Source organism: Colossoma macropomum, unplaced genomic scaffold (assembly GCF_904425465.1).
Source record: "Colossoma macropomum unplaced genomic scaffold, Colossoma_macropomum, whole genome shotgun sequence".
NCBI classification, from domain to species: Eukaryota; Metazoa; Chordata; class Actinopteri; order Characiformes; family Serrasalmidae; genus Colossoma; species Colossoma macropomum.
Window position 1 is genome coordinate 4,026,305 of NW_023494803.1, and position 15,005 is coordinate 4,041,309.

The window sequence follows — 15,005 nt, forward strand, 5'->3', positions numbered from 1 at the left end:
TAGGCTGCTTGGACTGCTCTCGGTAGCTTTTATTACTTTAATAACTGATTGTGCTAATTAGCTGCCCGCACCAGCATAAAAGTATTCAGTCCGCACCTGATGTTAAAAACTGAGTTTAGTGCTCCGGTAGAAACGTAATCTCACACCAGCAAATCCATCAATGTGTCGATCACTTATAATCTTAATACGCATAAAAATATAATGAACCCCCCAAAACACAGTAAGAAGGACGAAGCTAAAGTTGGCTTCCTATTCTCCAGCTTCTTGTTCGAGTTTTCCCGTTTCACCTTAAATAGTGCAGCAGTCAAAATTCGAACAAGAAGCTGGCAATTAAGAAGCTGACTTCAGCTTCATGTAAGAAGGTGCTAAATTTAATCTATGATGAATATAAGTTAAGCTCATTCTAATTCGCTACTGTTTATATTTGCACTATTTATACCCACGGACCTTAATCTGTATGTGCCTTATGTCACTTTGGTGTTAATTTCAGGACTTTCTATATTTATATATTTTTTATTATTCTATTTTTCTACAATTAATGTTTATTTTTACGATTAGTGTTTAGTGTTTTTTAATGTCTATTTAAATTCACACTTTTCCTGTTACTTTCTATTTAATGTTATTGCTACACCATGGGGTCTGAGAGTAACACAATTTCAATACTCTGTATGTCCTGTACATATTGTAGTATTGACAATAAAGCTGACTTGACTTGACTTGAATATCTACACGGTTTTAAGGAATGCTATAACTTACCCAGCTACAGTGCATTAACCATCACTGTAAATAAATAACTACTACATAGAGTTAAGATCCCCTGATTAGACTATTAAATGAAATAAACTTCATATAAAACCAGAGGAAAAACAATCACATCAACAGGTTCTCTGTGCCTCACCAACCACACAGCCATATCTACACATAAACATCACACAAACAATACACATCACATAAACAGAGAGTGTGGATCACTGAGTTCCCTCTGTTATATAATCCTGTCCCGCTTTCTGAGAGCAATATTGTTGAAATAGTGTAATTCTGGACAGTATCTTTCTTAAACTGCCGCTCTGTAATGGTACTGAATGCAGTCCAGCAGCGACGTTGACCGCCCCAAAATGGCGGCGCCGTTGACGTGCCTGTCCGGACCCAACGCGGCATCCAGGTATGTATATCTATAGTCTGGACGGGAGCCCTCAAATGGTGCCCTACAAGTTTACTAGGGTAGGTAGCAGTTTGGGATTTGACCACTTTCTATCGCCCCCTGCAGTCCGGGAGTGGAAAGCGCTAGCCTGGCCCTTGAGCAGTGAAGCTGCCTGTCAAGTCAGATTTACCTCGTTCGCTTCGGCATCGTGCATAAACCTCTTCGTAAAGAGTTCTGAGAGTGAAAACTGGGAACGTCAGTAGCGCATCAGCCATATTAGAACATAACTCTTTATGCTGGGTTTCATTTTCGTCGGGCAGATAAAACCGGCATCTTGACGGTCAGCATCTGACTAGGGCCGTCAGGACCTGGCCGTGCCAACCCAGCAGCAGAAAGCAGCTCCATTTCTGTCGAGCTCGGCGCGAGCGCTGATTTCTGCTGTTTGACATCAGCTCGGCCGTTTCGTCTGAATGGAAATCGATATTCTTGATTCTCTGGAGGACCTCGGGTGAGTGAGAAGCATCGTTTCTCGACGTGTCGCCCACTTCAACCGAGTTTTCCTCCGTGAGTTGGCTGTCACAGCCTGCACGTCACAGATTGAGCCCAACGGCCCGCCTGCTAACTTCTCTAACTCCGTTTTCCGCGCTAAAAAACAATCAATAAGCTGGATATCGTGTAGTAAACTGCCGTAGGACAGTTTCTTTGGTGTTTAGTAACGTTAAAATGCTCGTATTTTCCCAAACGCTGCAGAATTTGTAGACTGAAGTTGGCGAATTCGCCGGTCCACCTTAAATAGCGCAGTGGTAACGTTGTGCTGCCTGCTGGCGCCAGTATGTAACAACGGCGCGTTTAAGGTGGAACGGTAAATTCCAATAAAAGCCTGACGCATGTTAAAAATCATCGAGATGGTTTCTAAATTTGCATTGCCGACTTTTGGTTAGTTAGAACACTTTTATTATTATTATTATTATTTATTGTTTATTATTGTAATTATTATTATTTTTCATCACTACTCTCATTATTGTTTGGAGGTAACGTTATATTCCATCGAGTAGTTTGAATAGCGAGGTCAGAGAAGCTCCGAGGATCTGACAGCACGCATATAAATACCTTACCATAACTGTGCTGTGGTGTCTGATGGCTAGGCTAGCCTTGCTGGCTGGTGAGGAGATTCTGTAACAGATAAATATGCTGACCACAGTTGGTCCAGCCTTAATGAACCGTTTCTCTGCTCATGCATAATGCAGTATTTCACAACTTATAGGCATGCAGTGGCTCAAACATACAGCCATATGTCCGCAAGCCTCTTCTCTGAAGGTTCCAGCAGATGTTTCTAGAAACCAGCGAGGCTCTGGGTGACTGAAACTGGCAGCTTAGCTTATTCTACCAGATGGTGAAACGAATCGTGGGCATTCAGGGATATCATCTGTATGGAAAATGGATCTGTAATAACTAAGGATGCGCAATGATATCGGATGATGCGTGCTTAAAAATATCAACGACGGGCAGATGTTTAGGTTTAATATTTCAAACTGATCGTGTTTATTTTACTCTGTATTATAGTACTGAATTGTGTAGAGCAGAGTGCTTAGAGACCATGTGTCAAACACAAGGACACAATCCTGTCCGGCCCGCAAAAGTATTTTAAGATTAAGATTAAGTGACCCTTATTAGTCCCACGAGAGGGAAATTTCACCTCCGCGTTTAACCCGTCCGTGCAGTGAAACAACGCATACACAGTAGTGAGCACACACACACTAGGGGGCAGGGAGCACACTTGCCCGGAGCGGTGGGCAGCCCTATCCGCAGCACCCGGGGAGCAGTTGGGGGTTAGGTGTCTTGCTCAAGCGCACTTCAGTCACATACTGTCGGCTCAGGGGATCGAACCAGCAACCTTCTGGTCACAGGGCTGGTTCCCTAACTTCCAGCCCACGACTGAAGAAAATTCATAGAAAATTTTAAACCATCTGTTTATAGTTTATAGCCCAGATTTGTGGAAAAATGGGTCGACTTTCAGTGGAAAAAAAAATTGTGAGTTCGGCTTCTTTTATTATAAGGGTTTAAACTTACATCACCCATCTATTTGACTGGAAAGAAGACAGTTACAGCTCTCATACGACCCCCACCTTTAGAATGTAGCTTATGAAATATGAAAGTTATGAAGAAAATGGCAAAGTGTGTTTTGGAGCCACCGGTGGTCTCAAGGAGTTGAAAAGGTTTACAAACCTTTGAGAAAAAAGGAGTTAGACAGAAAAAAGATTAAATCGTCCTATAACGAAGTGTCAATGTCTGAGACTTTACAAATAGTTTTATCAGTAACAAGAATGAGAAATAGGCTCCCGAAAGGTGCAGCTGTCTTAAGTGTTGGACGATTGCGAGTTCAGTACCCACTGATGTGACAGCTGTCCGTGTCCAGGGCTCTTAGGCTTTGTTCACACAGCAGGTAAAAGTGACCCAAATCCAATTTTTGTCCTCATATGTGACACAGATGTGTGTCTGTGTGTCAGTGTGAACAGCAAAAAACACACTGAATCGATTTTTTTTTATCCCGATTTGAGACGCTTTCATAAGTGGAACTGAAATCAGCAATGCGACTCAGTCTGAACAGCCAGATCAGAATTCATACGGTTTTACGTCAGTCCAACTCAACATTCATCATTGTTTTGCTCTGCTGACACTCATAAACTTTTGGGGTGACACTTCTGTACAAAAATTAGAAGAGACTCATCCAAAACCCTCCGTGTTTGAAGAGATTCTGAAAGAAATGTCCGAGCGCGGCCGCAGGAGAACGAGGCTGCAGCGTCAAAGAACAGTTAAAAGTCTGAAAGCAAAGTTTAAAGAATCCGAGGACGCGAACCAAAGAAGTGACCGCGCCCTTTTTACAGCGAGCTCGAACACATTCTGGGTGATGAGCCCAGCTGTCAGTCAGTGAAGCTTCATGATGGCTCCTGTGATGCTGGTGAAGATGAAGCTGATCCTCCGGGCGCGACTGCCGTTCGTTGGCTGTCGTGATTGTTTACCTCTGGATGAGCCGCATGAAGCAGCGTGACGCTCTGTTCTTTTGCACATGTGGGTCAGTTTAGGAGCTGATCTGTTCAGACTGATGTCGCATACAGATCACATTTAAAAGATATTGAGAACAGCCAAACAAAAAAATCGGATTTGGTGAGAAAATCAGATTTGGGCCACTTTTACCTGCTGTGTAAATGTAGCCTAAGAGAGCATAATTGGCCTTGCCAATCTCTGGGTGGGTAGGATGGCCCTTCCTCTCCTCCCATCGCTCAGCAAGATGCCCCTCCCTCTTCCCTTCGCTCAGTATGATGCCAGCCAACGCAGGTGTCTGTTAGCCGATATAGCAGATTTAGTTAGCATTCTCCTCCAAGCGTGTTGATCTGTTCAGTGATGCTGTAGTTTGAAAAGATGCAGTGGTGCTTCATGTGTCTCAGAAGAAGCTTGTGCCAGCCCTCACCCTCTCAGCTTGGAAACATTCTGTGAGGGGGGAGAGCTAGTTAGCCGGTGGAACTGGACAACTCCAGTTGGACAACTCTGAAAACATTCGCTTCACTTTCAGGACAGAACGTTGAAACAGTTTGAAATCAGTTGCGAAAGCATCAGCCGCATGGAACTGTTTCACGGTTCCACACTCTATCTTCGGTTTATGGTTTTCAGATTTGGCAAGAGTTGTCAATTTAGTGCGTCACTAATGTGTGTTGTAGAGACGTCTTAAAGTATCATGATGCTGTTTTTTGCCTGCTGTGCCCACTTCTGACACCAGTACAGTCCAAGTGTGTGAAGTTCTTAACATCCGTATATTGTTAGTCTTTGGGTAGGGTGTGTTATTACTTCAGACAGATGTGTGTTTGTTGCTTTCCATTACTGACCTTGAATCAAACGTTTGTACTCCAGCCCCATTTATGCTCTCAGGTCAGAACTGCAAAAACATGGAAGTTATGCAAATGTGAAAAAGGATATCAGAGACCATGTCTGACTTTTTTTATTTGGTCGCAGGTATCAGGGTCCTCTGTTGGAGGATGGAGCTCTACAGGTGGCACTCAGCGGTGGAGCCAAGTCACCAGAGTTTACCAAGCTGTGTGCCTGGCTCGTCTCAGAGCTCAAACTCTACTGCAAGCTGGAGGAGAACGTGCATGCCACCAACTGTGAGTTAACAGCAACACAACCATGACGATAAAAAGTCTTGAAAGTGACAAAGTCTCAAAAGATTAAAAGGGTTTGAGTGAAAGTGTGCATTTCTTTTAGTTGTTACTTTTGCATTTTAAGTGATGAGCAGTATTGGAGACGTAAATGATTAACTGATTAGCCAATATCTGACAAATAAACAGTTGTTTAGTTAAAAAAAATGTTAATTTCATTATGTTCCCAGAAAACACCCATTACTATTTAAACAGGCAGGTTTGTCTTTAACGTTAAGTAACATTTTGAATTGTACCCAAGAGTGAGTAATAGGCAGTTGTAAATGAAGCACACAGCTAAAAAAGTGCTGGATGACAGCACATATACAACAATGTACCATATTGATAGCAAACTTCCACAAGTTGTAAGACAGAGAACTATTTTGTTCCTGTTCTCTGAGAAAAAGTGTGATGCACAGCACTATAGAGAAGGACAGTGATGGGCGGGGACGGCTTTTGAGAGCTACTGGAGTATAGAAAGCCTGTTAGCCCCAGTTATGGTATTTATGTTCATTTTAACGAGTAACGAGTGATAACAAGTGAAAAATATAACTTTCATACTTTAGAATATTGAACACTTTAGCAGTCTTCCTTTTAGTTTGCATCTCAAATTGTTTATTTATGTGAACTGTCACAACCGCTGCGAGAGAGACTGTCTATCACATTACAAGTGGCAATCATTGGGGTCCAAGCACTAAAAGCCTTATAGAGCCGCACGCACAGTTTCTAAACTGCTTATCCATTTGGGTCGTGGGGGGGGGTGCTGAAGCCTGTCCCAGCGGTCAATGGGCTAAAGGCAGGATACACCCTGGATAGGTTGCCAGTCCATCACAGGGCCTTGTAGAGCCAGTAAAACACAGTAATGCGCAAAGTTTTTGAGTGGAGTCTCGAAAGATGATGTTTCTAACATATTGGCTGCTTTACTTGGTATGGTAAGCAACTGAGTTTTATCAAATCATTCAAAATACCTAGAAAACACTGCGATATTAGGTCACGACTTGTATTTGTGTAGATGTTTGGGTAGAGTTCAGTGACGTGCATAACAGCGTTACCCTTGTATTTTGGTGTCAGAGTGCACCAGAATTTTCATAGTAAAATCACTGAGGAACAATCCCACTGGGCCCCCATACAGGAAATTGGTTTCTAAACTTGTCACCCGTTCTTCGCTGCTATTGAGTCTTTATATCTGCTGGTGTTTGGTCATTATGGTATGCGCCTGTCCCCCAGGCCCTGACGAAGGCTGTGAGAGCCGGCAGGAAGGTGCCCAAACACCGAGCGGTGACGAACCCTGGCAAGGACGGCGGGGAGAGAACCACGAGAGAGCGGGGGACGAAGCGCAGAGCCCGAGCTGCTGAAGGACGCAAGTGACAGCGGGAAAAGAAAGTCAGCTGCGCGAGAGTGGATGATGACGGCGACAGCAGCCACGAGATGCACGAAAGCGGGAAGTGAGTCCCAAACTCTGCCGTCCAGGCCCCGCCCCTTGTTACACAGCGAGTCCGCTCCACCTCACGTTCGATCCAGGTGGATGAGCTGCAGCGCGGGGGCGGTGATTCGCGCAGCTGACTTCCTTTTCCCGCTGTCACTTGCGTCCTTCAGCAGCTCGGGCTTTACACTCTGTCCCCCACTCTCTCGCAGTTCTCTCCCTGCCGTTCTCGCCGGGGTTCGTCACCGTTCGGTGTTCGGGCCCCGCCTTCCTGCTGGCTCTCGCGGCCGTCTCGGGGGCCCGGGAGACAGGCGTGTGCTGTAGTCATATAATCATGCACATGTAACAATTGTCAGTTTAAAATAATAACTGAGTTCTTACATCGACTGTTTAATATGTTTTCAGGCTTATAGGAGGACTGATTTACATATTTCAGCCTTTCAGTCTCACCATTGGCCAGTATTGTGATAACAATTAACAGACAGCATCTTGTGCAGTCCTGGTGAAATGGATGTGTGATTCACTGCTTTGCGGTCAAAAATGTCTTCAGTCTTTATTTATGAAGTTCTGTATTTGTAGGATGGTGATTTTCCTCAGTCTTAACTGACTGAAGCTTGTCTGTCTTTCTCCTCCTGGTCTTGTTTAGGCCCAAGCGAAGCAGAGGGTTTCCAGCTGGAGATGAGTGGTCTACTGACCGAACTGGCCTGTCCATATTCCTCTCTCACCTCCGGAGACGTCACTCGCCGCCTGCTCAATGCCAACAACTGCCAGCTGCTGCTCAGTGCGTAGCGTACACCAGACCACATCATTCAGATGCGCCTTGTTCTGTCTGTAGTTTTTTGGGATGAATTCTTTTTATGTCTGAGATTCTCTTCAGTGCAGCTTTTCTAAATTTTGTTCTTAGAGCAGTGTTTGAGCAAAAACCTTCAATTTACAGATTTTTTTTCATCTTACTCTTAATGTAGTTGATCAGCCAAGACATATTTGTTGTCTGAAGTCCACTTTTATTATTTTTGCACTGGAGCTGCAAGGCCAGTGTAGCTAACAAGTAGTGGTATCTACAGCTGCCTGGCTAGCACTGTGCAAACTGCGCACCTAAATCGTGACACACTTGCATCCAACAGCAGTGAGTTCTTAAGTATCTGTAAAATGACCACATGAGTCTGTTACTATAATTGAGTGTTTAGGGATGCAGTTTGCCTGATGCCAGCTGTAAGCTTCCAATGCAAAACAGAAGAGGCATTAGTGCTGCACCAACATGAAAATTTGTGGCCAAAACCGAAATTCACGACACACCTGGCCAAAAAAAAACAGAACTGAAAAGTTTTTTTTTGTTTATTTGTTTGTTTGTGTTTTTCATTTCTCTTTTATTTGTTGCTATATGTATGCTTGGACAACTCGTTTTCATGTTTGATAAAATCTGCTTTAAATAGGACAAAACATAATTTATTTTTAGCAGATATGATTTAACTAGTAGTATTGCACTGTACACCGATCCTTGTTTCTACGCTCATTGTCCGTTTTATCAGCTCCACTTACTATATAGGTGCGCTTTGTAGTTCTACAGTTACAGACTGTAGTCCATCTGTTTCTCTGCATACTTTGTTAGCCCCCTTTTACCCTGTTCTTCAGTGGTCAGGACCCCCATGGACCCTCACAGAGCAGGTACTATTTGGGTGGTGGATCATTCTCAGCACTGCAGTAACACTGACGTGGTGGTGGTGTGTTAATGTGTGTTGTGCTGGTGCGAGTGGATCAGACACAGCAGTGCTGCTGGAGTTTTTAAACACCTCATTGTCACTGCTGGACTGAGAATAGTCCAAAAATATCCAGCCAACAGCGTCCTGTGGGCAGCGTCTATATGCACCTATATAGTAAGTGGAGCTGATAAAATGGACAATGAGCGTAGAAACATAATGTTATGCCTGATCGGTGTATGTTATGTGTTTATGAATGTTTGAATGCCTTTTTTTCTGTTTCGGTGGAAAAGAGAAAGATAGACGGCGCAGACATATTCAAACAGTTTGAGCGGCAGCAGATAAACAATGTGGAAAAAAAATTAACCAAAGAAGAACTTCTGCATTACAGGTTTTATATCCCACCACTCTGCAACGCTCTGAATTAGTGATTATATGCACCTTCTGCTTTTTTTTCTCTTTCGAAAGTGCCACTTTCGACCATTTTTGACTGAAGAGTTTCAGTGGCTGAAATTTCGGTGCATCCCTACCAAACGTCTTGTTTGATTGGCTACATTTGAGTTTAGATCTTTATTCGATTTTTGGTTGAAGCGTCACTTTAACAAGGCATGTTGGTAAATGTAGGTAAAGAATGTGTAAAAGAATCTGAGATTGATTTTCTTCTCGCTGTAGCATTTCTGATCTCTGAGCTGGAGGCTTCCAGGATGGTGCTGGTGAACCACCCCCAGAAGAAAGCACAAGACACTGGTGGCAGTACAGGGGCCAGTGATCTCTTCATGGAGCTCAAGGGGATTTGTGTGGCTCTGGGCATGTCTAAACCTCCCGCAAACATCACCATGTTCCAGTTCTTCAGCGGCATTGAGAAGAAGGCACGTATATACAAACATCAGTGTTGTTGAGACAGTCTTAATATTTCTGGTTAACATTTGTGGTTTTATGCTTTCTCTATTCAGCTGAAGGAGGCTTTATCCAAAGTCCCTCCTTCTCATGTTGGGGGGCCCCTTCTGAAGAAGGCCCTTGGTCCACTGCACTGGGTGAGTTATAAAAGCATATAAAAATGAAATTAACTTGCCCTTATTATATTTTATTTTAAATACAGTTTGTTTATTTTCTCTTTATTATCGTCCTGAGCATAAAATGTTGTTTTATAATGAATGCATTGTTTGTGCTTTTATTATGTTCACTGAACATCCTGTTCTGTCCAACTTCTAGGAGAAAATTGAAGCAATCAACCAAGCACTTGTGAACGAGTATGAAGTCAGGAGAAAAATGTTGTTGAAACGTCTGGATGTGACGGTTCAGTCCTTTGGCTGGTCAGACAGAGCAAAGGTTTGTATCACTTTACATAGGTTCAATTTCCATTATTTCCATTATTCAGTTAAAAATAGAAATAATTTCTCTTTTTAACTGAATAATTTATACTGACTGAAGCAACGATGATGTTTTAAGTTGATATGAAATGAAGTAGTGATTCCCTGTAATGAAAAATCTTGACCAAAACTGAAATTCCAATTCACACTGGGTCAAAACCGGACAAACAGCTTACATAAAATAAATAAAATAATTTAAATAGTGCTGCTGGAGTTTTTAAACACCTCATTGTCACTGCTGGACTGAGAATAGTCCAAAAATATCCAACAGCGTCCTGTGGGCAGCGTCTATATGCACCTATACAGTAAGTGGAGCTGATAAAATGGACAATGAGCATAGAAACAAGGAGGTGGTCATAATGTTATGCCTGATTGGTGTATGTTATGTTTTTATGAATGTTTGAATGCCTTTTTTTTGTTTCGGTGGAAAAGAGAAAGATAGAAGGCACAGACACATTCAAACAGTTTGAGCGGCAGCAGATAAACAATGGGGAAAAAAAGTTAACCAAAGAAGAACTTCTGCATTACAGGTTTCATATTCCCACCACTCTGCAACAATTCACACTGGGTCAAAAACGGACAAACAGCTTGCATTAAATAAATTAAAATAATTTAATATAAGCTACAGTATGTGTTTACGAAATCCAGTATCCTCGACAACAGAGTACAGTTCGTTATTCAATGACTTCCATCATTTTCCAGTTAGACATGGTGCTTCAGCACTGTCATTGTGAATTTTCACTATTGATCTGTTGCCACTCAGATTGTTTGAACGTGTCTGCGCTGACAGTAGGACTAAACAATTTTGGGAAAATTATTTACCTAATTTTTTGGTCCAATATTATTACTTTAACCCAACCGCAGACAGGCATTCATCTAAAAACACTAGCAGACAGGTGCTGGAAAGTGAAAGAAACAAAGATGGTTTAATCACAGCTTCATTAGTGCCAAAATTATTTATAAAGTGTTTATTCATTGGATTTTTTCTTTTGCCTAAATGTCTGGCTGAAAAACAAAAATAACATTTTATACTGGATTCTGCCAAAATATTTTGGTAGCCAAATTTCTTTGCATCCAGAGAGCAAGCCGTTTCAACACTGTTGCATTAACCTCTTCAACTCCTTGAGACCACCGGTGGTTCCAAAACGCACTTCATCATATTCTTCATAACTTTTATATTTCATAAGCTACATTCAAAAGGTGGGGGTCGTATGAGAGCTGTAACTGTCTTCTTTCCAGTCAAATAGACGGGTGATGTGATTTTAAACCCTTATAATAAAAGAAGCTGAACTCAATACAAAGAGCGTCTTTTGGCTTTCAGCAGTAAATTGTAAACATATAGCAATATGTGTATGGAAAAACCAAAATATACCCTGGAGAATAAGAGTATTGCAAACATTGTGCATAAAAGAGTTTATTTGAGAAATATTGCCTTGAAAGCAAAATGCCTGCCAAGGGATTGGGCGCTTGACTTGAAATGAATTAAAAAAATAAATGCAATGAAATAAAAAACAAGATTAAACTTCTATGTATGTAACTTGTAGCTCAGTGGCTTAGTGTTTCCCAGCTCTGCTGCTTTGCACGTTTTATTGCTTGTGCTGCTCCAAACACACCTGATCCAACTATTTAGCTCATTGACGAGCCCTTATCGAGTGTGTTAAAGCAGGGAAAGCACTAAAAAGTGCAGTTTCACAGTGGGTCTCCAGGACCAAGATTGGGAAACACTGATGTAGACCATATGATAAACTTGTTTAAAATTCCATCAGCGTTAGTCTCTGTACTTTTCGCCTGTTTACACTTTCATTTACACGACTTTCCGTTTCTTCAGCTAGATTTTAACAGAACTGTTCCCCCTTTTTGACAGACTCAAGCTGAAAAGCTGGCAAAAGTGTACCAGCCCCTCCGCTCGGCGCTTGGCTTTAAGAGTAAAGTGTCCGTGGCCCACCTGCTGGCTGCCAGAGAAGACTTATCAAAGATCCTGCGCACGAGTAGCGGCCACATCAGAGAAAAGACCGCCTGTGCCATTAACAAGGTAAACTATTGCAGTGAATGTGGCAGCAGGTTACATTATTCACCTTATTTCACAAGTATTTCTTCTTTGCCTTGTCAGGGAGTTCAATGTTCAGTTGAGGGCTGCCAAAATGAAGTGTGATAAATTGTAGACTAGGGATGAGTGCAGTTATTTGAAGATCAGTAATCAGAAGTCATTTTAGTGTCCCTTCATTTAACCTTTTTAACTGTTCCAAAACACACTTCATCATATTCTTCATAACTTTCATATTTCATAAGCTACATTCTAAAGGTGGGGGTCGTATGAGAGCTGTAACTGTCTTCTTTCCAGTCAAATAGATGGGTGCTGTGATTTTAAACCCTTATAATAAAAGAAGCTGAACTCGCAATTTTTTTTTCTACTGAAAGTCGACCCATTTTTCCACAAATCTGGGCTATAAACTATAAACAGATGGCGTCTCTTCAGTGATCTGCTCTGTAAAAATGATTTTTATAAAATAATACAAAGAGTATCTAAGATTTTTGGCTTTCAGTAGTAAATTGTAAGAATATAGCAATATGTGTGATCATAAAACACATGTTCTGTTAATTTGAGGGGAGCTTTTACAAAAACTAAATAAATAAAATAATGTACATTTATTTCATGCAGTTACTGAATAATTTGCCGTACGATTTGGTCATGGAAATTCAGATGGAAAAACCAAAATATACCAAGAAGAATAATAGGTTAACCTATAGGTCAGTCTTGTGTAATGCATGTTGGGTATTATAGCGAGAGAACACTGATGGACAAAAACTTCATACATGAAAACTATAAATTCTGTTTAAACTGAGTTTTAAATTGTAGGAAATTATAGGTTTAGGCCAGAATGCACCGTTAAAGCTGTGGATATTTGAATAACAGCAGTGGTTAAAATGCCTGTCCTCGACACATATTTGTCAAAATAAGCCACATTATGCCGTTGTTTCATATCCTACAATGATTTCCTAACATAATTGAATTTCCTGCAGGTTTTGATGGGTCGTGTTCCTGACCGAGGGGGTCGACCCAAACGAGATCGAGCCCCCACCTCCAGAAATGCCTACTTGGCAGAAACGGCAAGATGGACCACAAGGGGGCGGTGGAGGACAACATTACGGTGGTGGAGGAAGAGGAGGAGGAGGAGGTGGTGGCGGTGGCAGAGGCGGCTATGAGCAGCACCAGGGGGGCAGGGGAGGGGGTGGCAGAGGAGACAGGGGGGGTAAGGTACAGGGAGGGTGGTCAGATAGCTCTGGTGGTGGTGGTGGTGGTGGTGGATACCGTGGTCATTACCAAGATGGAGGAGGATATCAGGGAGGTGGTGGAGGAAGAGGAGGAGGAGGAGGATATGGAGGAGGTGGCTACCAACAGGGCCCGGGATACTACCAGGGAGGCCAGCAAGGCTACCAAGGAGGAGGCTATCAGGGTGGTCAGCAAGGGCCAGGCTACCCAGGAGGAGGCTACCACGGTGGAGGTGGACATCAGGGCAGAGGTGGGGGCTACCAGCACGACGGCCACTATCAAGACGGAGGTCAGCAGCAAGATAGAGGAGGCAGGGGTGGTCGCGGAGGGAGGGGAAGGGGAGGTAGAGGGGGAGGGGGTCAAGGCGGAGGCTGGGGAGGAAGAGGAGGGCAGAATTTTAACCAAGGAGGGCAGTTTGAGCAGTACTTCCAGCAGGGTGGACACCAGTACAGCCAGGCAGGCTTCGGGCAGGGCAGACATTATACCAGCTGAGGGAGAGCCTTTATCAGTCCAGGCTGCAGTGGTCAGAGAGGATCATCAGGAGAGAGAGAAGCCTAGAGAAGTGCAGGTCAGCGCAAAGACAGACTGTTCCAATGATATAGTTCCATATGTCTGTCTTCTTGGGAACGACCTGATTGAGATTTTGAACGAACACTGTATGCTTTCTTGCATGCGTGTGGTTGCCAACCAACAAGCTCGTGTTCTTACTAGACCTTTCCTAACAGTTAAGCTCATTCTCAAAGAGGGTGTGGCCGAGTTGCCAACAGTGTCCATCGGCCAATTGGGGCCGCGTGAGACGTCTCGACGCCACATGAGATTTTAACATCACCCCAGTTAGATCACCTGCCTGAGCTGTGTTGCCCTGGTGTTGTTTCTGAAAAAATAAGCCTTATAACTTTGGGGAAAATTCCGTTGTTACACTAGTTTTATTTATTGACATAAACCTTAAGCTCATTTCACCATCCTCGAATACTTTCAGCCAATCTTATAGTGTTATTGAAATCAATCAATACTTGAAAATGAAGCTTTGTTTCGGTTGGTTTTTTTTTCCCTTTTTACTTTGTGTTGGTTTACAATTACTCCTCACAAGAAGCGGAACGTAAAGTGAGGTAGAAAGGTGTTCTGGTCATCTGGTGTGTGAGTGTTACTGTTTCATGTGAGTGGGAGAAACAAATTGCCTCATTTAATTTGAAGAACCCAATGCTGCTTGTTGGAGGACTGCGTTCCTTTTTGGGAAAAGGTTTGAATGCGTATGAATGCCGTGAGCAATAAAGCAGAGTGTGTTAAAACTGTCTCTTGTTGGTTTTATAACAGTTTGGCTCTTACTTTTTGAGATAATACGATATAGTTAAAGGTTATAATCAGGCATAACATTATAACCACCTCCTTGTTTCTACGCTCATCGTCCATTTTATCAGCTCCACTTACTATATAGGTGCACTTTGTAGTTCTACAGTTACAGACTGTAGTCCATCTGTTTCTCTGATACTTTGTTAGCCTGTTCTTCAGTGGACAGGACCCCCATGGACCCTCACAGAGCAGGTACTATTTGGGTGGTGGATCATTCTCAGCACTGCAGTAACACTGACGTGGTGGTGGTGTGTCAGTGTGCGTTGTGCTGGTCTGAGTGGGTCAGACGCAGCAGTGCTGCTGGAGTTTTTAAACACTGTCCACTCACTGTCCACTCTATTAGACACTCCTACCTTGTCAGTCCACCTTGTAGATGTAAAGTCAGAGAAAACAGCTCATCTGCTGCTGCACAGTTTGTGTTGGTCATCCTCTAGTCCTTCATCAGTGGTCACAGGACGCTGTTGGCTGGATATTTTTGTTTGGTGGACTATTCTCAGTCCAGCAGTGACACTGAGGTGCTTAAAAACTCCAGCAGCACTGCTATGTCTGATCCACTCGTACCA

General features: G+C 42.9%; 1 protein-coding gene across 1 annotated transcript; it reads left to right on the forward strand.

The window, feature by feature from the left end:
• The first annotated feature begins 1,281 nt into the window (after positions 1–1,281).
• Positions 1,282–14,381, forward strand: fam98a (family with sequence similarity 98 member A). Its single transcript, XM_036593700.1, is given in 9 exon segments — positions 1,282–1,649; positions 5,150–5,298; positions 7,401–7,535; positions 9,124–9,320; positions 9,405–9,485; positions 9,664–9,780; positions 11,686–11,853; positions 12,843–12,878; positions 12,880–14,381. Coding segments are annotated over 9 exon segments (1,626 nt in total). The 5' UTR covers positions 1,282–1,611; the 3' UTR covers positions 13,585–14,381.
• The last annotated feature ends 624 nt before the right edge of the window (positions 14,382–15,005 follow it).